Source organism: Pithys albifrons, chromosome 1 (genome assembly GCF_047495875.1).
Source record: "Pithys albifrons albifrons isolate INPA30051 chromosome 1, PitAlb_v1, whole genome shotgun sequence".
Taxonomy (NCBI): domain Eukaryota; kingdom Metazoa; phylum Chordata; class Aves; order Passeriformes; family Thamnophilidae; genus Pithys; species Pithys albifrons.
The window spans coordinates 14,084,433-14,100,460 of NC_092458.1; the positions used below are offsets into that span (position 1 = coordinate 14,084,433).

The 16,028-nt window shown below is 37.1% G+C and overlaps 1 protein-coding gene across 5 annotated transcripts in view; it reads right to left on the minus strand.

The window, feature by feature from the left end:
- Positions 1 to 16,028, minus strand: part of STS (steroid sulfatase) — a 111,203-nt gene that overhangs the window by 62,584 nt on the left and 32,591 nt on the right. For all 5 annotated transcript variants that reach the window (XM_071565694.1, XM_071565776.1, XM_071565523.1 and 2 more), the window contains 2 exons: positions 14,687 to 15,110; positions 4,039 to 4,175 (listed from right to left, as the gene is read on the minus strand). In XM_071565694.1, coding sequence (XP_071421795.1) covers positions 4,039 to 4,175; positions 14,687 to 15,110 — 561 coding nt within the window. The remainder of the gene's footprint in view (positions 1 to 4,038; positions 4,176 to 14,686; positions 15,111 to 16,028) is intronic.

The following is a 16,028-nucleotide window of genomic DNA, read 5'->3' on the forward strand; positions in this document are numbered from 1 at the left end:
CTGGGGAGATACCAAGTCACACTCTTCATATGTAACTCTACAAAACCTTTTAAGGTCTTTCAAATACAAATTACACGTAAAATGCTTTGGGATTTATTTCCTCTCTTTATCTTCTAATTAACATCAGGTGATTGCTTTTTCTTGGCATAACTTGATGCTAAAACAGGTCAAAAGATTGTGGAAGAGAGGCAGTTAAATTTTTTCAGCTTTCAGGGCATTCACATAACAAAGATATCCAGACAAGGCCCTCGCTTTGCACTTACCCAGCCTGGCCAGAGTACTATTTCTGAGACCTTTAGATATATAAGCCTTTCGGTTGTGATTGTTCTACAAAGAATGAAAACTGATGTGTAGTTCTGCTACAGAACAATAAACAGCCATTTGCAAAAGTGGTGTTGGATTAGTGTGTGTTCACACAGCTTTCATGCAAATCTACAGGGGGCTCCAAAACTCTTTGCAGCAATCTGTTTTGGGTTAAATTAGTGTAATGAAATTTACATCAGAAACAATTTCTGAGCATATCCATCTTCTCTTCCTATACTTAGTGAGGAATGAAGGAATGAAAAAAGGGAAGAGAGGAAGGAAGAAAATTAAAATATTACATTCATTGATTCATTCATCATTTTTTTCCTCTTTTAGACTGTAAGATTATTTCATCTCCTCTCATATGAATTATAATTAATAGCATTAATAAGGTGCTTAGCCTACATTGAAAGAAAATTAATATTATTAGCCAGAGAATAATTCTCTAAGGCATATCACATGCAGTGACATTATAACTGTGAATGCTTTCAACTTTGAATTCTGTTATACATACATCAGTATGCAAAAGCAGTAGACATACGTGCTCCCAAAGCTTTTCCACAGGCTTTGTATTTTGGATATTTGACATGGACTGTAATCATACTCTTCAGTAGTGGTTTAACAAGTCACAAACATAAAATATTCAATAAGAATTTTGTTCGTATGTCTTTTGGGGTTTTCTCCTCCTAGCATGGAGATTGCCTCACAATTGAATTATTGACCAATTTGGTATTGATTCTCAATAAACAAACAAACAAACAAACAAACCCCCCACAAATGAAAATGGAATTGTTTTGTATTTAGAATTCTCAATCTGGAGTGGCCTTATCCATTTTTCTAAAAAGGCTGTTGTTTTTCCTCATGGTACAATCTTTGTAGGAGTAGTTGTTCAGCAAGAAGCAACAGAGATGACTGTAGAATTCAGCAAGAAGCCCTGGGATTTGAGCAAGAGTGAGGGAGAACTGCTGACTCTGTCAGTCTGAGGCATTGACACATCATCCTGGGACCAGAAGCAATCCTGAAGCAAAAGAACTGTTTGTCTTAGTTCCTGTATGGACTATTTTAGCCAGTTAACACATGGTCACAAGAATGTCAAAAATGGTTTGTGAAGTGTTTGAATAGTTTGAAAAGTGTTTAGTTGTATGACAGAAGGTTCTATTTGTTCTCCCCACCCTCTAGTTTGTACATCTCTCCGTCAAGTATTATAAATTGTGCTTGCATTGAGTAAATGATTCAGCTTGCCCCTACTAGAACAACATCAAGTGGTGTCCTGTAGTACTTTGAGTTGCCACAAATCTTGATATAACTTTTTCATCTCTGGTACCTGACATTCCTTTTTTTTAGGGTTTTTTTGTCATCCACAAGGGCTTTCCACAATATTTCCCACTCAGCAGAAAACATATTGCCAGTTTCTTTTAGAACTGAGTTAAAGCAGTGGTTTTCCTACCAGAGGCCAAAGATTTCTGATGTTGTACTGTAATGTAGTTTTCCATACACCCATTTTTTATTCATATGCTGTGCTGTCTTTACTTAGAAAGTTTTTCAGCATATTGTTACATCTGGGCTGTTTTGTTCTTATTGCTTTTGCAAGCTACATTCATCTATGCATAAATACTAATTTCTGTTTACTGAATGATAAAACATTCTTTCTGAAAAGCTTTTAGTTTTCACTTTCTCAGCTTTTCAAGACAATTTTGTTTGACTTTTCTATTGTAACATCTTCAGAGGTTTTCCAAGAAAATACTGGTTACTGACATCAGCACATGAATTGACCTACTTTGTCTGACATAGTTGATGCATTATGACTGGAATTTTCAGTGGAGGTTAATGGAAATAGAAATAAGTACTCCCTTCAACTGGGGGGAAAAAAACCCCCTACATTATTTCTTCAGACTTCTTTGGAAATGATAGCCGTAACTTTTTTATCATTATGCTAATAATGGAGAAGAAAGTAGGAGAGGAACTAAACACATTTTCTACTTCCTGGAGAAAATATGCCATCTCATCAGAGGAATCTTGCAAGAGAGAAGAAAAACCAAGTAACCAGACCCTCAGCTGAAATAAAATTTGATGCTTGCATACTAGCAAATGACAGTCCAGGATCTGTTTCCTGATTAAGCTAACTCCACTGTCCCTAATTTACCACCACTAAATTTGTATCTCTGATTTATCCCAAGCTTTTTAAAGAGTATGCTTCTGTCCTACAGTTTGGTTTGTTTGACACATCTCCTAAAAGCCTGTGGCCATTCTGAAAAAGAGCAATGGTTTTCAATCTGTTACCACCTCTGCATCACTAAATAGCCTAAACCAGCAGCATGTCAGCTGCCCTGATTTCCAACTTGCTGTTTAAACACTGGAGACACTTTCTGAGGCAGCAATGAAGCAGCAAAATGTAATGGCAGCAGCAAATGACCAATTAGGCTGGGATTAGCTAAATACTGCACAACAGAAAAAGAAATAGTAAAATCAAATACAGACAGTAAAACCAGCTAATGCTCAGTAGCTTATTGCAATGCAGGTACAAACAGAAATGATAACATTCATACTTTCATCTAATGCAAGTACTCAATTGACCAAATGCTGGTGGCCACTGATACAAGTCAAAAAGATTCAGGGTTGATACAACTGGAGTGAAAGCTGCACTCTCTTTACAAAACCTGGTTTACAAAAGAGTATTATTCTCTTATCTCCTACATTGAAAACCCTTCCTCTGCACATCACAGATTCCCACAAAGGCTTTCCTCATTTTTGTGAATACTGCAGTAAAAACATTATAAATCACTAAATGTGCTGTGCTACCTTTTGCCTACTGCTTCTGCAACTAGACTTCTTGATCAAAAATAGGCAAAGAAATATATATGTTTAACAGCACATGTTGGCATAATTTATGTGTGCACCAAAACAAAATATCTGTTTATAGAAACTTAAAAAGGAGCAACATTTTCCTGAAGAAAGCCAATTTGCACTGGCTTATACTGAGAACACAATCAACTTGTTGCATACAGGAGGGAGAACTGCAAAGTCATCTTTAGCTCTTATAACACTGCTATTGTACAATATCATTATTTAAAAATATGAACTATTACTTGGTTTCACAAGTGATTATCTCTGGAATCAGAAAAAACCCACTTAATCTAGAGATACAGGAAACCTGTGGAAAGATATAAGGACCAATTACTCTCCTGCTTCAGAAACGCTCTGAAGGCCAAATAGTTTAGGTTTGACTATTCTACATAAAAAGAAGTGGAGCTCTCCTTAGTGATTTCACTAATTCAGAGAACTTACTAAAATAATTAGTGAATTAGTTTTGCCAACAGCGTACGTTATAGCCAATTAATTTGAAAATATTTTGATATTGATTTCATATGGTCACTTCTTGAATTGTTTTATAAGGATAACCTGAACAGGTCAGATGGCAGGAGCTCGGGGGGTTGGGTTTAACTACTCAGCTTAAAAAGCCCACAGTTAGGTGTCAACATGCTATGTCCATATGGCTCTTCATAGCCAAAGAAGAGAATGGGTTTTTGTAGGACACAATAAATCTGGTCATACAGTAGATACTGCAAGAACTCAGTTTACTGTGGGTTTTTAATGACTGTTTCTTTCCCCTAAGTACAAAGGACAAGTATGACAGATATACTGTAGACATTCAACTTGTTGATACAAATTTAATGCACATGAACACAAGTCTTCCATGAATTCCCTTGACTGATGTTAGAAGCAGATGTAACATACCTATGCTCCAGTCCATTTCCTCCACTGCATCACCATATAAACCATGCTTGCTCTTTCCTCTGAAATTTTCTGAAGCATATAGAGCAGTATGGACGTGAAGGAAAGACAGGACAAGAAGAAATGGTGCATCAGTGTTCCTGGAAAACAAACCAAACCCACAACTCCTTAGTATATTTTATAATAAAATTGCTACAAAGAAATCTTTCCACAGCAGAGTTAAAAAAAAAAGGCTCTCCCTCTTCCTGTCCCCCTCGCCCCCCCCCCAAATAAAACCAACCGACCAACCAAAAATAAACAGACCAAAAGAGAGGAAAAGGAATACTGTAATTGATTACAGAGTAATCCTGAACAAACACACAGAGTAAAAATGCCATTTTTATACTGAATTGAAAGCAAAAATAAAGGACAAAATCTACCTAATTACTATTTGCTACATGTATTGAAAGAGGACATTTTTAAAGCCAGGAATCTAGCAGCTTCTAGTTAAAAACAGCTTTTTTTCATTTCACAAGTATATATTTAAAAGCCTGAATACAATTGCTGTTCAAAAACATTCCCTCAGAACTACATATCTGTGAAACATAATTACCTTCCTTACAAAGCCACATGGAAAATCATCTGCTAGACTAGTATGAGGACATGAGTCGTTATCTTGGAATATGGTATATGAGAAATTCTCTTTCCATTTAAAACTCTGTGTGATCATACATAACTTCGAAGAACATACTGACATAAAGATTTTTCTTCTCAAAGTAATGAACAGTCTCCATTGACTGTTTCCTGAACAGATACAACGGAAAGAGTGCAATAAATAGACTGTAAATTTTGCTGCTCATGTGATCTATCAACACGATATTTATGATCAGTTCCAGCAGGCTGTGAAAGCACAGCTTAAGCAAGTACTTCTCCCTATGCATTATTTATAGAACTTTACTTAAAATTGTGCCGCACTAACGAAATTTACTGCTATGTGCTCCAACAGCATTTGCAGTACATTATGCATATGGTAAATATCAGCTGAATCACAAAAGCACTATGACAGAACTTGTCTGGATCTCACCTTAAAGCACACAGCTAATTGCAGACTATTTTTAGTTTTATTTACCATATTTTGCCTCTTCAGTCTGTGGTGTATAATACCTGTGGTTCATGTCAACATCAAAGGGAGACTATATATTTCCTCAAGCAGTTGATTCATCCACCTTTTAAAGAGGGGAGGAATGATACAGACATGCTCATACAAACTATTCCTTTAAAATTAACAAAAAAATCCTAACCTTTAAAACATGAAAACAAAGTTTTTTAGTAAAAGAGAATCATCTGATATCAATATTTTCATCCCAAAGAAGAATAATTAATTTTAATGTAGTATATGTATGATCCACTTTTTCTCTCTCTTTGGTTGAATCTGTTTTTGTACAAGTTGCATGGTTAAAGCTTTCTTGTTTACTGGCAAATGCAGCACCACATCAACACAAATGGGTACATTTTATTCCTACTCTCTTGATGAAGGTATTTCTGACAGGGATTTTTTCTTCATAAAAAAATTCTCCTTTATTTAAAAAAAATCCCACAACAGAACAAATAGAACTTTCCTCTTGTGAAAAATGAATACAAAATTATTTTAATTCTCTTGCATGTATCCTAAATTATCTTAGTATTAAAAAGTAGAGATTCAAAAAATAAAGACAGTATTTTTCATAAAAGATACACTTTCGACAAAGCTGTTTATTGCTACTTGAAAGGTCATATATGTGAGAACTTTTCACTATTGTATCAACAAATAACACAAGACTCCTGAGTCAATTAAAAAGGCTGAAAATATTACCATGTTAAGCAAAAAAAAATTATAAGTTAAATATTTAATATATACATAAATGTAACACTGACCTTTCATTAGAGAACATTTCTGCAAGGCGGCTGATTTTTGTTTTACAGCTTGTATTTTTTATTTCCTTGGATTTCTATTGGCTATTCTCTTTAACACATTTCACAGAACTGAGATTAATATATAAATTCCAGGGTAAAATACCACAAAAATGATAATAGTGCAATGCAAACTGCCTTGTTCTAATGCCACAGGATACTGCATTTCTTCTAGATGCATTCCAGCTTTGCTAAAAGTCAGTATCAAAAGCCTCCACTATAAACGTTATTTTCAAGAGATAATAACTCAAGTTCTTTGTAGATTTTTTGGTTTGGTTTGGTTTCATTTGGTTTGTTTGGTCATTTTTTTAATAGAACTGACACAAAGATCTAACATTCATGAAGAGTTATTGAATCAATAATTGATATGGAAAGGCACTACATCATTCTTTTCTTTCCAACTAAAATTGACAGGTTCTGATTGACAACTTGCTGTCAGGTGGAGAAGTGTCTCACCTATTAATATCCTATAAAAGATCAGAGGCAGCTATTTATCTCCTGCCAAAACTCTTTGAGGAGTATCATAACTGACTACCTTTACCATGACCTTGAAAATGAAATGACAATGCCAGCTAGTAGGCAGGAGAGAAATCTGACAATAACAGCTTAACTCCTGAACCACTTCAATAAACAGCGCCTTCAAAAATGTATTACCACTATCTTTTACAGAGTGCAAACACAGGGAATCTAAGTTTCAAAAGATCTGAGGGTTTTTATCCTAACATGAATCACACAGTCTTTTCAATTTACTGAATAGCCAGAGAGATTACATACATCTGACATAAAATATTTTTAGTGTGTTTTTAATGGATCTTGAAAACATCTAAAGGCATCACATTGCTGGTGACTACTCTGCATTGCAAAGTATGGGGTTCTTTCTTACTGTGAGGAGTCTTTATACTACTCAAGGATTCAGCTCAGGCTTGAGCTGTAAAACACAGCTTTAAAGTATGTGAGAGAGCAATTAAAACTAATCTGACTTTGTGCTTCAAACACAACTCTTTTAACTTTTTTCCTGCAAATCTGCTCCAAATACTTGCTGCTTTGAAAACTCGGGGCAATTTTGCTAGCTTTTCTGTGCACTGATGTGGTGCAGTTGACACACTGCAGGGAAGGGATATCACCCAGAGGGACCTGGACAGGCTTGAGAGTTTGGCCTGTGAGGAATAATGAAGTTCAACAAGGTCAAGTGCAAAGTCCTGCATCTGGGTCATGCCAATCCGAAGCACAGATATCAGCTGGGTGGAGAATGAATTGAGAGCAGACCTGAGGAGAAAGACTTGGGGGTGTTGGTTGGCTAGAAACTCCACATTACCAGGCAATATGTGCTTGCAGAACAGAAAGTCAACTGTATCCTAGGCTGCACCAAACCCAGTGTGACCAGCAGGTCATTCTTGAACACTCCTAGGTATGGGACATCTACAATCACTCTGCCTGTTTCAGTGCTGTGTCACTCTCTCAGTTTAAAACCATTGCCCCTTGCCCTGTGACATTCTGTCCATATAAAAAGTCCCTCTCCTTTTTCTAAATCCTCTTAAGGTACTGAAAAGTTGTGGTGAGGTATCTCTTGAGCCTTCTCTTCTCCGTGCTGAACAACCCCAGCTCTCTCAGCCTGTCCTCGTAGGAAAGGAGTTCCATCTCTCTGATCATCTCCATGACCCTCCTCTGGATCTGCTTTAAGAGATCCACCTCTTTCTTATTCTGAGCACCTCAGACCTGGACATAGTACTCCTGGTGGGGTAACAGTGTGCCGACATAGGCAGATGCAAAAAACTTTTCCTTTCCTGTAACTCTTCTTTTGCTAAAAAGATCTTTTTATTCAGTATCCTCCCAGTGGATAAATTCATTAATGTTTATTCCCCATAGGAGTCTCCTCTACTTCCAGATTAGATCACCAATTAGACAGTGCTCTTTGTGATAGAACTAGCTGAATGCACTTCATCAAGCCTTGTTCCTGCAGGAGGAAAAGGCAAACTTTGGCTTAGTTGATCTGGAAAGACTTGAGAGATGGCATGATTCCAACGGGATGAAGTTCAATAAGGCCAAGTGCCAAGTCCTGCACAGGCTGGGGACAGAGTGGCTGGAGAGCAGCCAGGCAGAAAGGGACCTGGGGGTACTAATTGACAGAAAGCTCAACATGAGCCAACAGTGTGCCCAGGTGGCCAAGAAGGCCAATGGGATCCTGGCCTGTAACAAAAATAGCATGGCTAGTAGGACCAGGGAAGTGATCCTTCCCCTGTACTCTGCGTTGGTGAGGCCACACCTTGAGTATTATGTTCAGTTCTGGGCCCCTCAGTTCAGGAAAGATATTGAGGTGCTGGAGCGGGTCCAGAGAAGAGCAATAAGGCTGGTAAAGGGACTGGAGCACAAGTCCTATAGGGAGAGGCTGAGGGAGCTGGGGTTGTTTAGCCTGGAGAAGAGGAGGCTCAGAGGTGACCTCATCACTGTCTATAACTACCTGAAAGGAAGTTCTAGCCAGGTGAGGGCTGGTCTCTTCTCCCAGGCACTCAGCAACAGGACAAGGGGGCATGGGCTTAAGCTCTGCCAGGGGAAATTTAAGTTGGATATCAGAAAAAAATTCTTTCCAGAGAGAGTAATCAGGCATTGGAATGGGCTGCCCAGAGAGGTGGTGGATTCACCATCCCTGGAGGTTTTAAATGAGATTGGATGTGGCACTGAGTGCCATGATCTAGTAAAGGGACTGGAGTTGAACCAAGGGTTGAACTTGATGATCTCGGAGGTCTTTTCCAACCCAATCGATGCTATGATTCTGTGAGAGCAGGACCTTCTTCTACATGCTGGATTTTGTTTTGTTCTGACTGCTAAGAGAGCTAAAATTCTCGTTAGTATAAATGAATCCATGAATGAATGTTTCTGTCCTACTCTTCTAAAAGCCACATCTTCAAAGACAGTTGTCGTATTTCCAAATTTTTTCAAAATCACAAAGAGAACTCCACACTACTTCAGAGTAACTTATCAGAGCCAGAAAGGGTACTGAAAATGGAATTGAGAGAGGAGAAAAAACATAAATATGTAAGTAATCTGACTTTTTAGTAGATACTAAAAGTAGGATTGGTTACTTCTATATCTGCATTTGTGAAGTAATTCTTCTGTGCAAATAGAAAACACACTTAGATATCACTCATTTCATACCCGTTGTTTTCTTTAAATGCTTAAAGTACGCAACTCTTACATGCTTTCATTTCCTTTCTATATAACCTTTTCTCTCCCCTTCCTAAAGTACATTTTCCCAAGCATGAAGAAAGAAAAGGAATTTCTCACCTAGGAGAAATTACTATTTATTACTAAATCCCTCTCCCTCACAAAACTTTGGAGGCCAGTAGACAGATTTGCTTTTTTAGAAGTGTTCCATTGATAATGCAGTCTGCCACTGATTGCAGAATTAGTAATCATTCTTAAATTATTTAAAGATTTTGTAAAGCCTTATACAAATTCACACCTTCTTGTTGTTGTCTTTTTGTTGAAAGGCACAATCAGAGGTTTGAGAGAAAAAGCATGAACATCTAGTAGGGTTGTTACAGTTTATAAGTTACTACCCTTTTTGTAACATATGTTCACATATATATCATATGTATACAAAGATACACAAACTCTTCTCTATAATTTTTATTTTGCAGTAAACTATAAGGAAAATTCTTGTAGGAAAAACACTTATTTCAGAACTCTAACTCCAGGATAAAATGACAACTGTCAGATCTTCAGAACCAGTAACACATGAAGAAACTCTAAACCACAGTCTCCTAGTGTAGGTGAAAAAAAATTGGAATATGTGTTGCAACAATGTTTCAAGGACTAAAATAGACTAAAAAGAAAATTAAAAATTTATTAACTGGTATCACAAAATTTTTAAAATTATGCTTATTTAATCTATGACTGAAAAACATAGACAAGAAAATTGTTCGAATTCACCTTCACCATAGTTTTTAAATACAAATATATGTTTGTGTATAAATACTGTTTTCCGGAAACTAAATTTCATTAAGACTTTTAAAAATATTAATATTTTTATCAATTGTGATCAGCTATACAAATTTGTAAGAGATATTCTGTATTGTGTTGTTAATTTCTTATACATTAGAAACTGATCTCTCACATTTTTCAAAATTGGATTTTCTGTGCAGCTGGTCATTAAGGGCATGCTGAAGATGTATGAGTGACAACCACAATGAATTTAACATGAAATAATTAGCATTCATTTGAATTTCAAATAAGATGTAATATCTAGAGAGTGTTCTGATAGGTTTGTGATATGCAAACACATTTCCTCTTGGGAAAAAGTAATTAGAATTAACATACACTGAGCTGACCTGCCCACTAACAATTAGGGTAAGCAACTAAATTACTATTTGTTTTCACACGCCAGATCTGACGCTTGCAATTGTATATCTTCTTCTCCAGTGTCATTTCTGGGCATTCAGTTTTGTATTTGATCTTTTTCAGTCTATCTAGGAACAACCAAAATTGTAATACACATACACTAGACTAAGTAAGAGCAAATACAATACCACCTCTCAAAAAAAAACCCCAAACAAAACCACCAAACTAACTGCAGCAGCATTAGCTATATGCTATAAAGAAATCATAAAATTATAAAACTTTAAAAATACAAACTCTAATGAGTATATAGAATCACAGGCCAAAGTCTGCCCTCCAGCAGTACAAGGCAATAGTTCTGCAGACCCCTCTCCTTACTTTGCTGGGAACCAAAAACTCTTATTCTGTGATCCCTGAGACCCATAATGGCCTTCAACCATCATATCATCCTCCAATCGTTTTCTGTTCACAGACAGCAGGTCCAGCAGGGCATCTCTGCAGATTGGCTCACTCACCAGCTGTGTCAGGAAGTTATCTTCCACACATTCCAAGAACCACTTACACAGTTTCTTGTCCATTGTACTGTATTTCCAGCTGACAATTGGTAAGCTGAAGTCTCCCACACGAACAAGGGCCAGTAACTGTGAGACTTCTCCCAGCTGTTGTGGAATGTTTTGTCTGCCACTTCGTCCTGTCTGGGTGGTCCATAATGGATTCCCACTATGATATCTGCCCCTGATTCTTACCTATAAACACTCACACCAATCACTACCATCACTAATCTCTGAATAATCAAAACACTCTCTAATATACAGGGCTACCCCACCACCTCTCCTTCCTTGCCTATTCCTTCTGAAGAGTTTGATGTTTACACGTGGTAAGAAGTCATAAAGCTGACAGTATGAGTGAGAATCAGCTAGAAAAGAAAATGTCAGGAAGTCCACCACCTGAACTCCAGAGAACTTTTGGAGGTAATATTGACAATAGGAATAATACACTTACATGCACACATATTGGAATTATTACTATATATTCATATACATTGTATATAAAAGGGTTTTACAGGAAATACCAGTGCTGTTGAAGATTGCCACTTCATCATATATTTATTTTAAAGATAATTAACCAATTAAGACACATGATATCTGATGATTTTTAGTCCGATATATTCAGAACCAGTTGGGGTGAGTGCTTGAATTCTTTAACTTCAGGATTGTTTGGACTCTGGTATACTGGTGCACAAAGATTATTTGCGTACACGACCGAGCTTGCTACTGCACTGCATCATCTAAAGAAAAGGAGACTGTATGACAAATCCAATATTCAAGCATGTGGCTAAAGGGCTGAAAGAACGGGAACGACAAGAATGCTGTCAAGCAACTGTGGCTTCCAAAATCCTTGTGGACCTTCATTTATGAATGCTAGATGTCTGTTGCTGCAATCTGATTGCCTCTTGGTGACCATTCACCTACAAGCAGCCAAAGTCAGTAGACTAGTCATAAAACCAATGGTCTACTGGTGCACTGAGGTTGACAGGTATGAACTATATAAAGTCAGAACCAGTGTGTCAAAGCAAATACTGATTCTGTTGCTTTCAGTAATATATGGGACAGATCACTTCAGTGAATATTAATCTAATTACTACTATCCCTGGGAGCAAGGTTTATGGTCATATACTTTGCATGTGAATTCACTAAAGGGCACGGTTAAGATTGCTCAAACACTCTAATTGATTCTCAATACCTTAATGTGCTTAGATATTCTCTAATTTAACATTGACTCTGAGGAGTCTAAGTTATAATTCTCACTATAATTGCATCATTCCTTTAACAAAGTTTGTTGTAAATTATGAATATCTGCCATTAACCTTGACTTCAATTTAACATGACTGTTGTCTGGAAACTACATTGAGATTTGGGGCCAAGTGCTCAGCTGATGTAAAGCCACTTACCTCCAGCTGAGTCAGCAAAGCTATGCTGACTTAGATGATACATTATTTTGCCAGCTCTAAACACTGGGCTCAAACAATGACACTAAGCTACACAGCAACACTGTGTATTATGCATATTGATGAAGTTAAAAGAGTTACTAGTTTTCTATGAATGATTTCTTATCTTGAACTGTTTGGGGGGAACCATTTTGTCATGGCATTGAAATCAATGAAACATTCATAGATACTCAAAAAACTATCACTATAGGCACATTATATCCTTGCAAATAATGGAAGAATATACTGACATATAGTTAATGTACTCAAGGATCTTTTAAAACCACCATACACTTGGTCACCAAGCAAATAACCTCTCAGCAATTTTCAAATGTGTATGTTTGTGTGTTTGTGGCAAACAAAGTACTTCACAGTTAAATGAGCTACAATGAAGTTGAGAAGGTATCTTTATCACCATTGCCAAGAGTTTATTTACAAATACTGAAGAGAAGGTTGATTGTTCAGAAGACATACTCATTTAGAGAAATTTGATATAAAAACTCATGTTTTGGTATGATGAGGAGAGATGGCCACATCAAATAATCATAATGATAGAAATGATAGAAAAATTGCAGTATAAGATCAAGATTTTAGTTAAAGCTTTTTCTTATTGCTAACAGCTAGAAACAGCTGCTGCACACAGTCATTCAGTCTGGAAAATTTAGCTTCTGATTATTTCGTATATGTTTTTATCCTGCAATGACACCATGTGAATGTATTTAGAGTAACTAATGGTACATAATTTTAAGAATACCAATTCAGGGACTTGTAAGTCTTAGAATACAATTTTACTTTGATTTAATATTTTAAAAATGGTACAAAATCCATTGTCAAAAGGGATAAAGAAAAATACTTTCATGTATTTTTTCAATAAGTTAAATTGATTAAATATTTTTGCTGTAAATATATTGATTTTATATTTCAGAATATACAAATGGATACTTTTATGACCTAATCCCATTAGAAGCCCTATGGTGACAATAACGGCAAAGTAGCTAACTCAGCAAAATGAACAATCACTTAGGATGGTTGTGTACAGCAAGTGTTTAGGTGGCCCAATGTGATGGCTATTGAAAAAACTCATTATTTTCAAAAAACACATTTGTTTCACAGAATCACAGAATTAAAGTATGGGTAAGGTTGAAAGGGACAACAGTGGGTCCACTGATCCAACCTCCCTGCTCAAGCAGGGTGATCCTGCAGAACATGGCACAGGATTGTGTCCAGATAGTTCTTGAATAACTTCGTTGAGGGAAACTCCACAATCTCTCTGAGCAATCTGTTCCAGTGCTCAGTCACACAGACAGTAAAGAAGTTCTTCCTCATGTTCAGTGCAACTTCCTGTGCATCAGTTTCTGCCTGTTGCCTCTTGTCCTATTGCTCAGCGCCACCAAGAATAGCCTGGCTCCAACCTCTTGACACTCTGCCTTCAGATTCTTATACACATTGCTGAGGTTCCCTCTCAGTTGCCTCTTCTTGAGGCTCAAAAGGTCTGACTCTCTCAGCTTTTCATAATAAGAGAGACGCTCCTCTTCCCTAATCATGTTTGTAGCCCTCTATTGCACCCACTCCAAGACTCCATGTCTCTACTATCTTGAGGAGCCCAGAATTGGACACAGCACTCCAGATGTAGCCTCACTAGGCCACTCTAGTGAGTAGAGGCGCAGGATCACTTGCCTCTACTTCCTGGCAATGCTCTTCCTAATGCACCCCAGGATACCCTTGGCCTTCTTGGCCACAAAGACACACTGCTGGTTCATGGACAGCTTGTTGTCCACCAGGATCCCCAGGTCCTTTCTCTGCAGAGCTGCTTTTCAGCAGATCAGCTCCCAGCTTGTACTGATCAATGGGGTTCTCCTTCCACAGGTAAAGAACCCTGCAACCTAACTTCTGTAAATCAAATATTTTCAAAATTAATCTGTCATAAAAGTGGAGGCATCTAAAATGCCAGTATCTTTAAAAATTAGCCTTTTGCTTTTTAATGGATGCTTCAGCTCAATGATGAAAAACAGTTTTCCATTCCAGAAAAATCATGGATTATGACTGCATTGTGTTTTCACATAGTTAAGTCATACCACAAAAGACCTTTCATATTTCAAGTTACATAAAATCCTTAAGAATGGAAGCCCTAAAAAAAGTTGATGATTTTTGGAAAAAGTTTCTGAAGTATGTAAACATAAGCAATGTTTTAAATTGTATAGATAAACTAATTATATAACTGATAGAAAAAAAATTCCTTTCCCTATAAAGACTAAATTCAGTCATTTTTTAAAGGAAAAAAAAAAGATAATATGCAATGACATATTTCTCATGCCCACCAGCTCACAATTTTTTCCAATTTTCAGAAGCATTGCCATTGTGAAATGCCAGCATTAACTTATAATACAGTTAGAAACCTACCTTCTAATAAACTCTATGGTTTCCTTTGTCAGCCTCTGAGTAAGGTTCTCATAGGACAGCGGCTGCTGGATAATCTGATGGTTCCTCATTAAGAAGCAGTTTAAGTGTCGAAAATGATAGAAGAAAAATATCAAAACCACAAGTAAAATTGTGATTATTAACAAACAGCAAGCCAATGCTTGGAAGGGTACTTTGAGGAGGCCAATGTGCTGCACTATTGCCAAAGAGACAAGGGTGATTCCAATGATTTGGATTGGGAAGACAAGGGCTTTCTGAACTCCTTTTAAAAATACGCTGCCTTGGCCAGGTTTGCAGTCTCTAAAATTGGTCACAGTAAGCCCATAAAAGTAATCAAATCCATGACTGAGGGGGTGGTGACAGAAGTCATTACTGCTTTCACAGTTCATCCCAAGATGCCACTTTCCTACAGAGAGAGAAGGACAGGGAGATTTTTGTAGTTAAACCATCAAACTTACTTTTAATGTGCAGTATTCCAAACATGAAACTGTCACTATCTGACTGATATCCCCCCATCCCCAGCATCTATTGTGTGGATCCTTATTTTGTATATAAACTTCCTTTATGCCTTCATCAAAGATTTTGTTTCATGTCTGCCTCCTCATCTTAGTTAGAAATCCTTTGCCAGAGCTGCTGCTGAAGAGCATTAAATTTTGAGTGTGCTAGTAGGTCACTGAAGAGCAACAGAGCCCTAGCAGACAGTGAACTTTGGAAATGAAGCCTTTATGCCTGTGTAGTTGTCATAAGAAAATACTATTTTGTAGCAGCTACTGAATAAATAAGAAGAGTCAATACAGAGTTACAAAACTCTGTATAATCTGAAATTTTTCTGGCAAAGCATTTGACCAGTTTGAAAAAAAAGAAAAAAAGAAGAAAACAGTAACAAATAGGAAATAAATCAAGAATAGCACAATTACCAAAGCATTACTTAAATGTTTGTAAAAATCTCTGAAATCACCAATCTCGCTCACAATATACATAGATATATATAGTGAGGGTGATTATTTTGTATTTATATATTTTATATATCTAAATAAAAAACCAAACAACAGTTACAAGTAAATTGCTGCCAAATACTATCTCTCACAGCATTTTGTCTGTCCTAGTTTAGCAGGTGGGACCAGTTAACACTGTGTGGGGGTGATCAAAGCTGTGTATTCTACCCTCTCTGTTCATTTCCCAAGAACAATGGACCATTAGCAGCAGCTGCCCAGGGAGGGAGTAATTAGCACCTTCACACCCAGCCTGGGGGGGGGGGGGGGGGGGGGGGGCGTGGCTGCTAATGGGCCATCAACAGTTCAGGGATACCCCATGACTCCCAGAG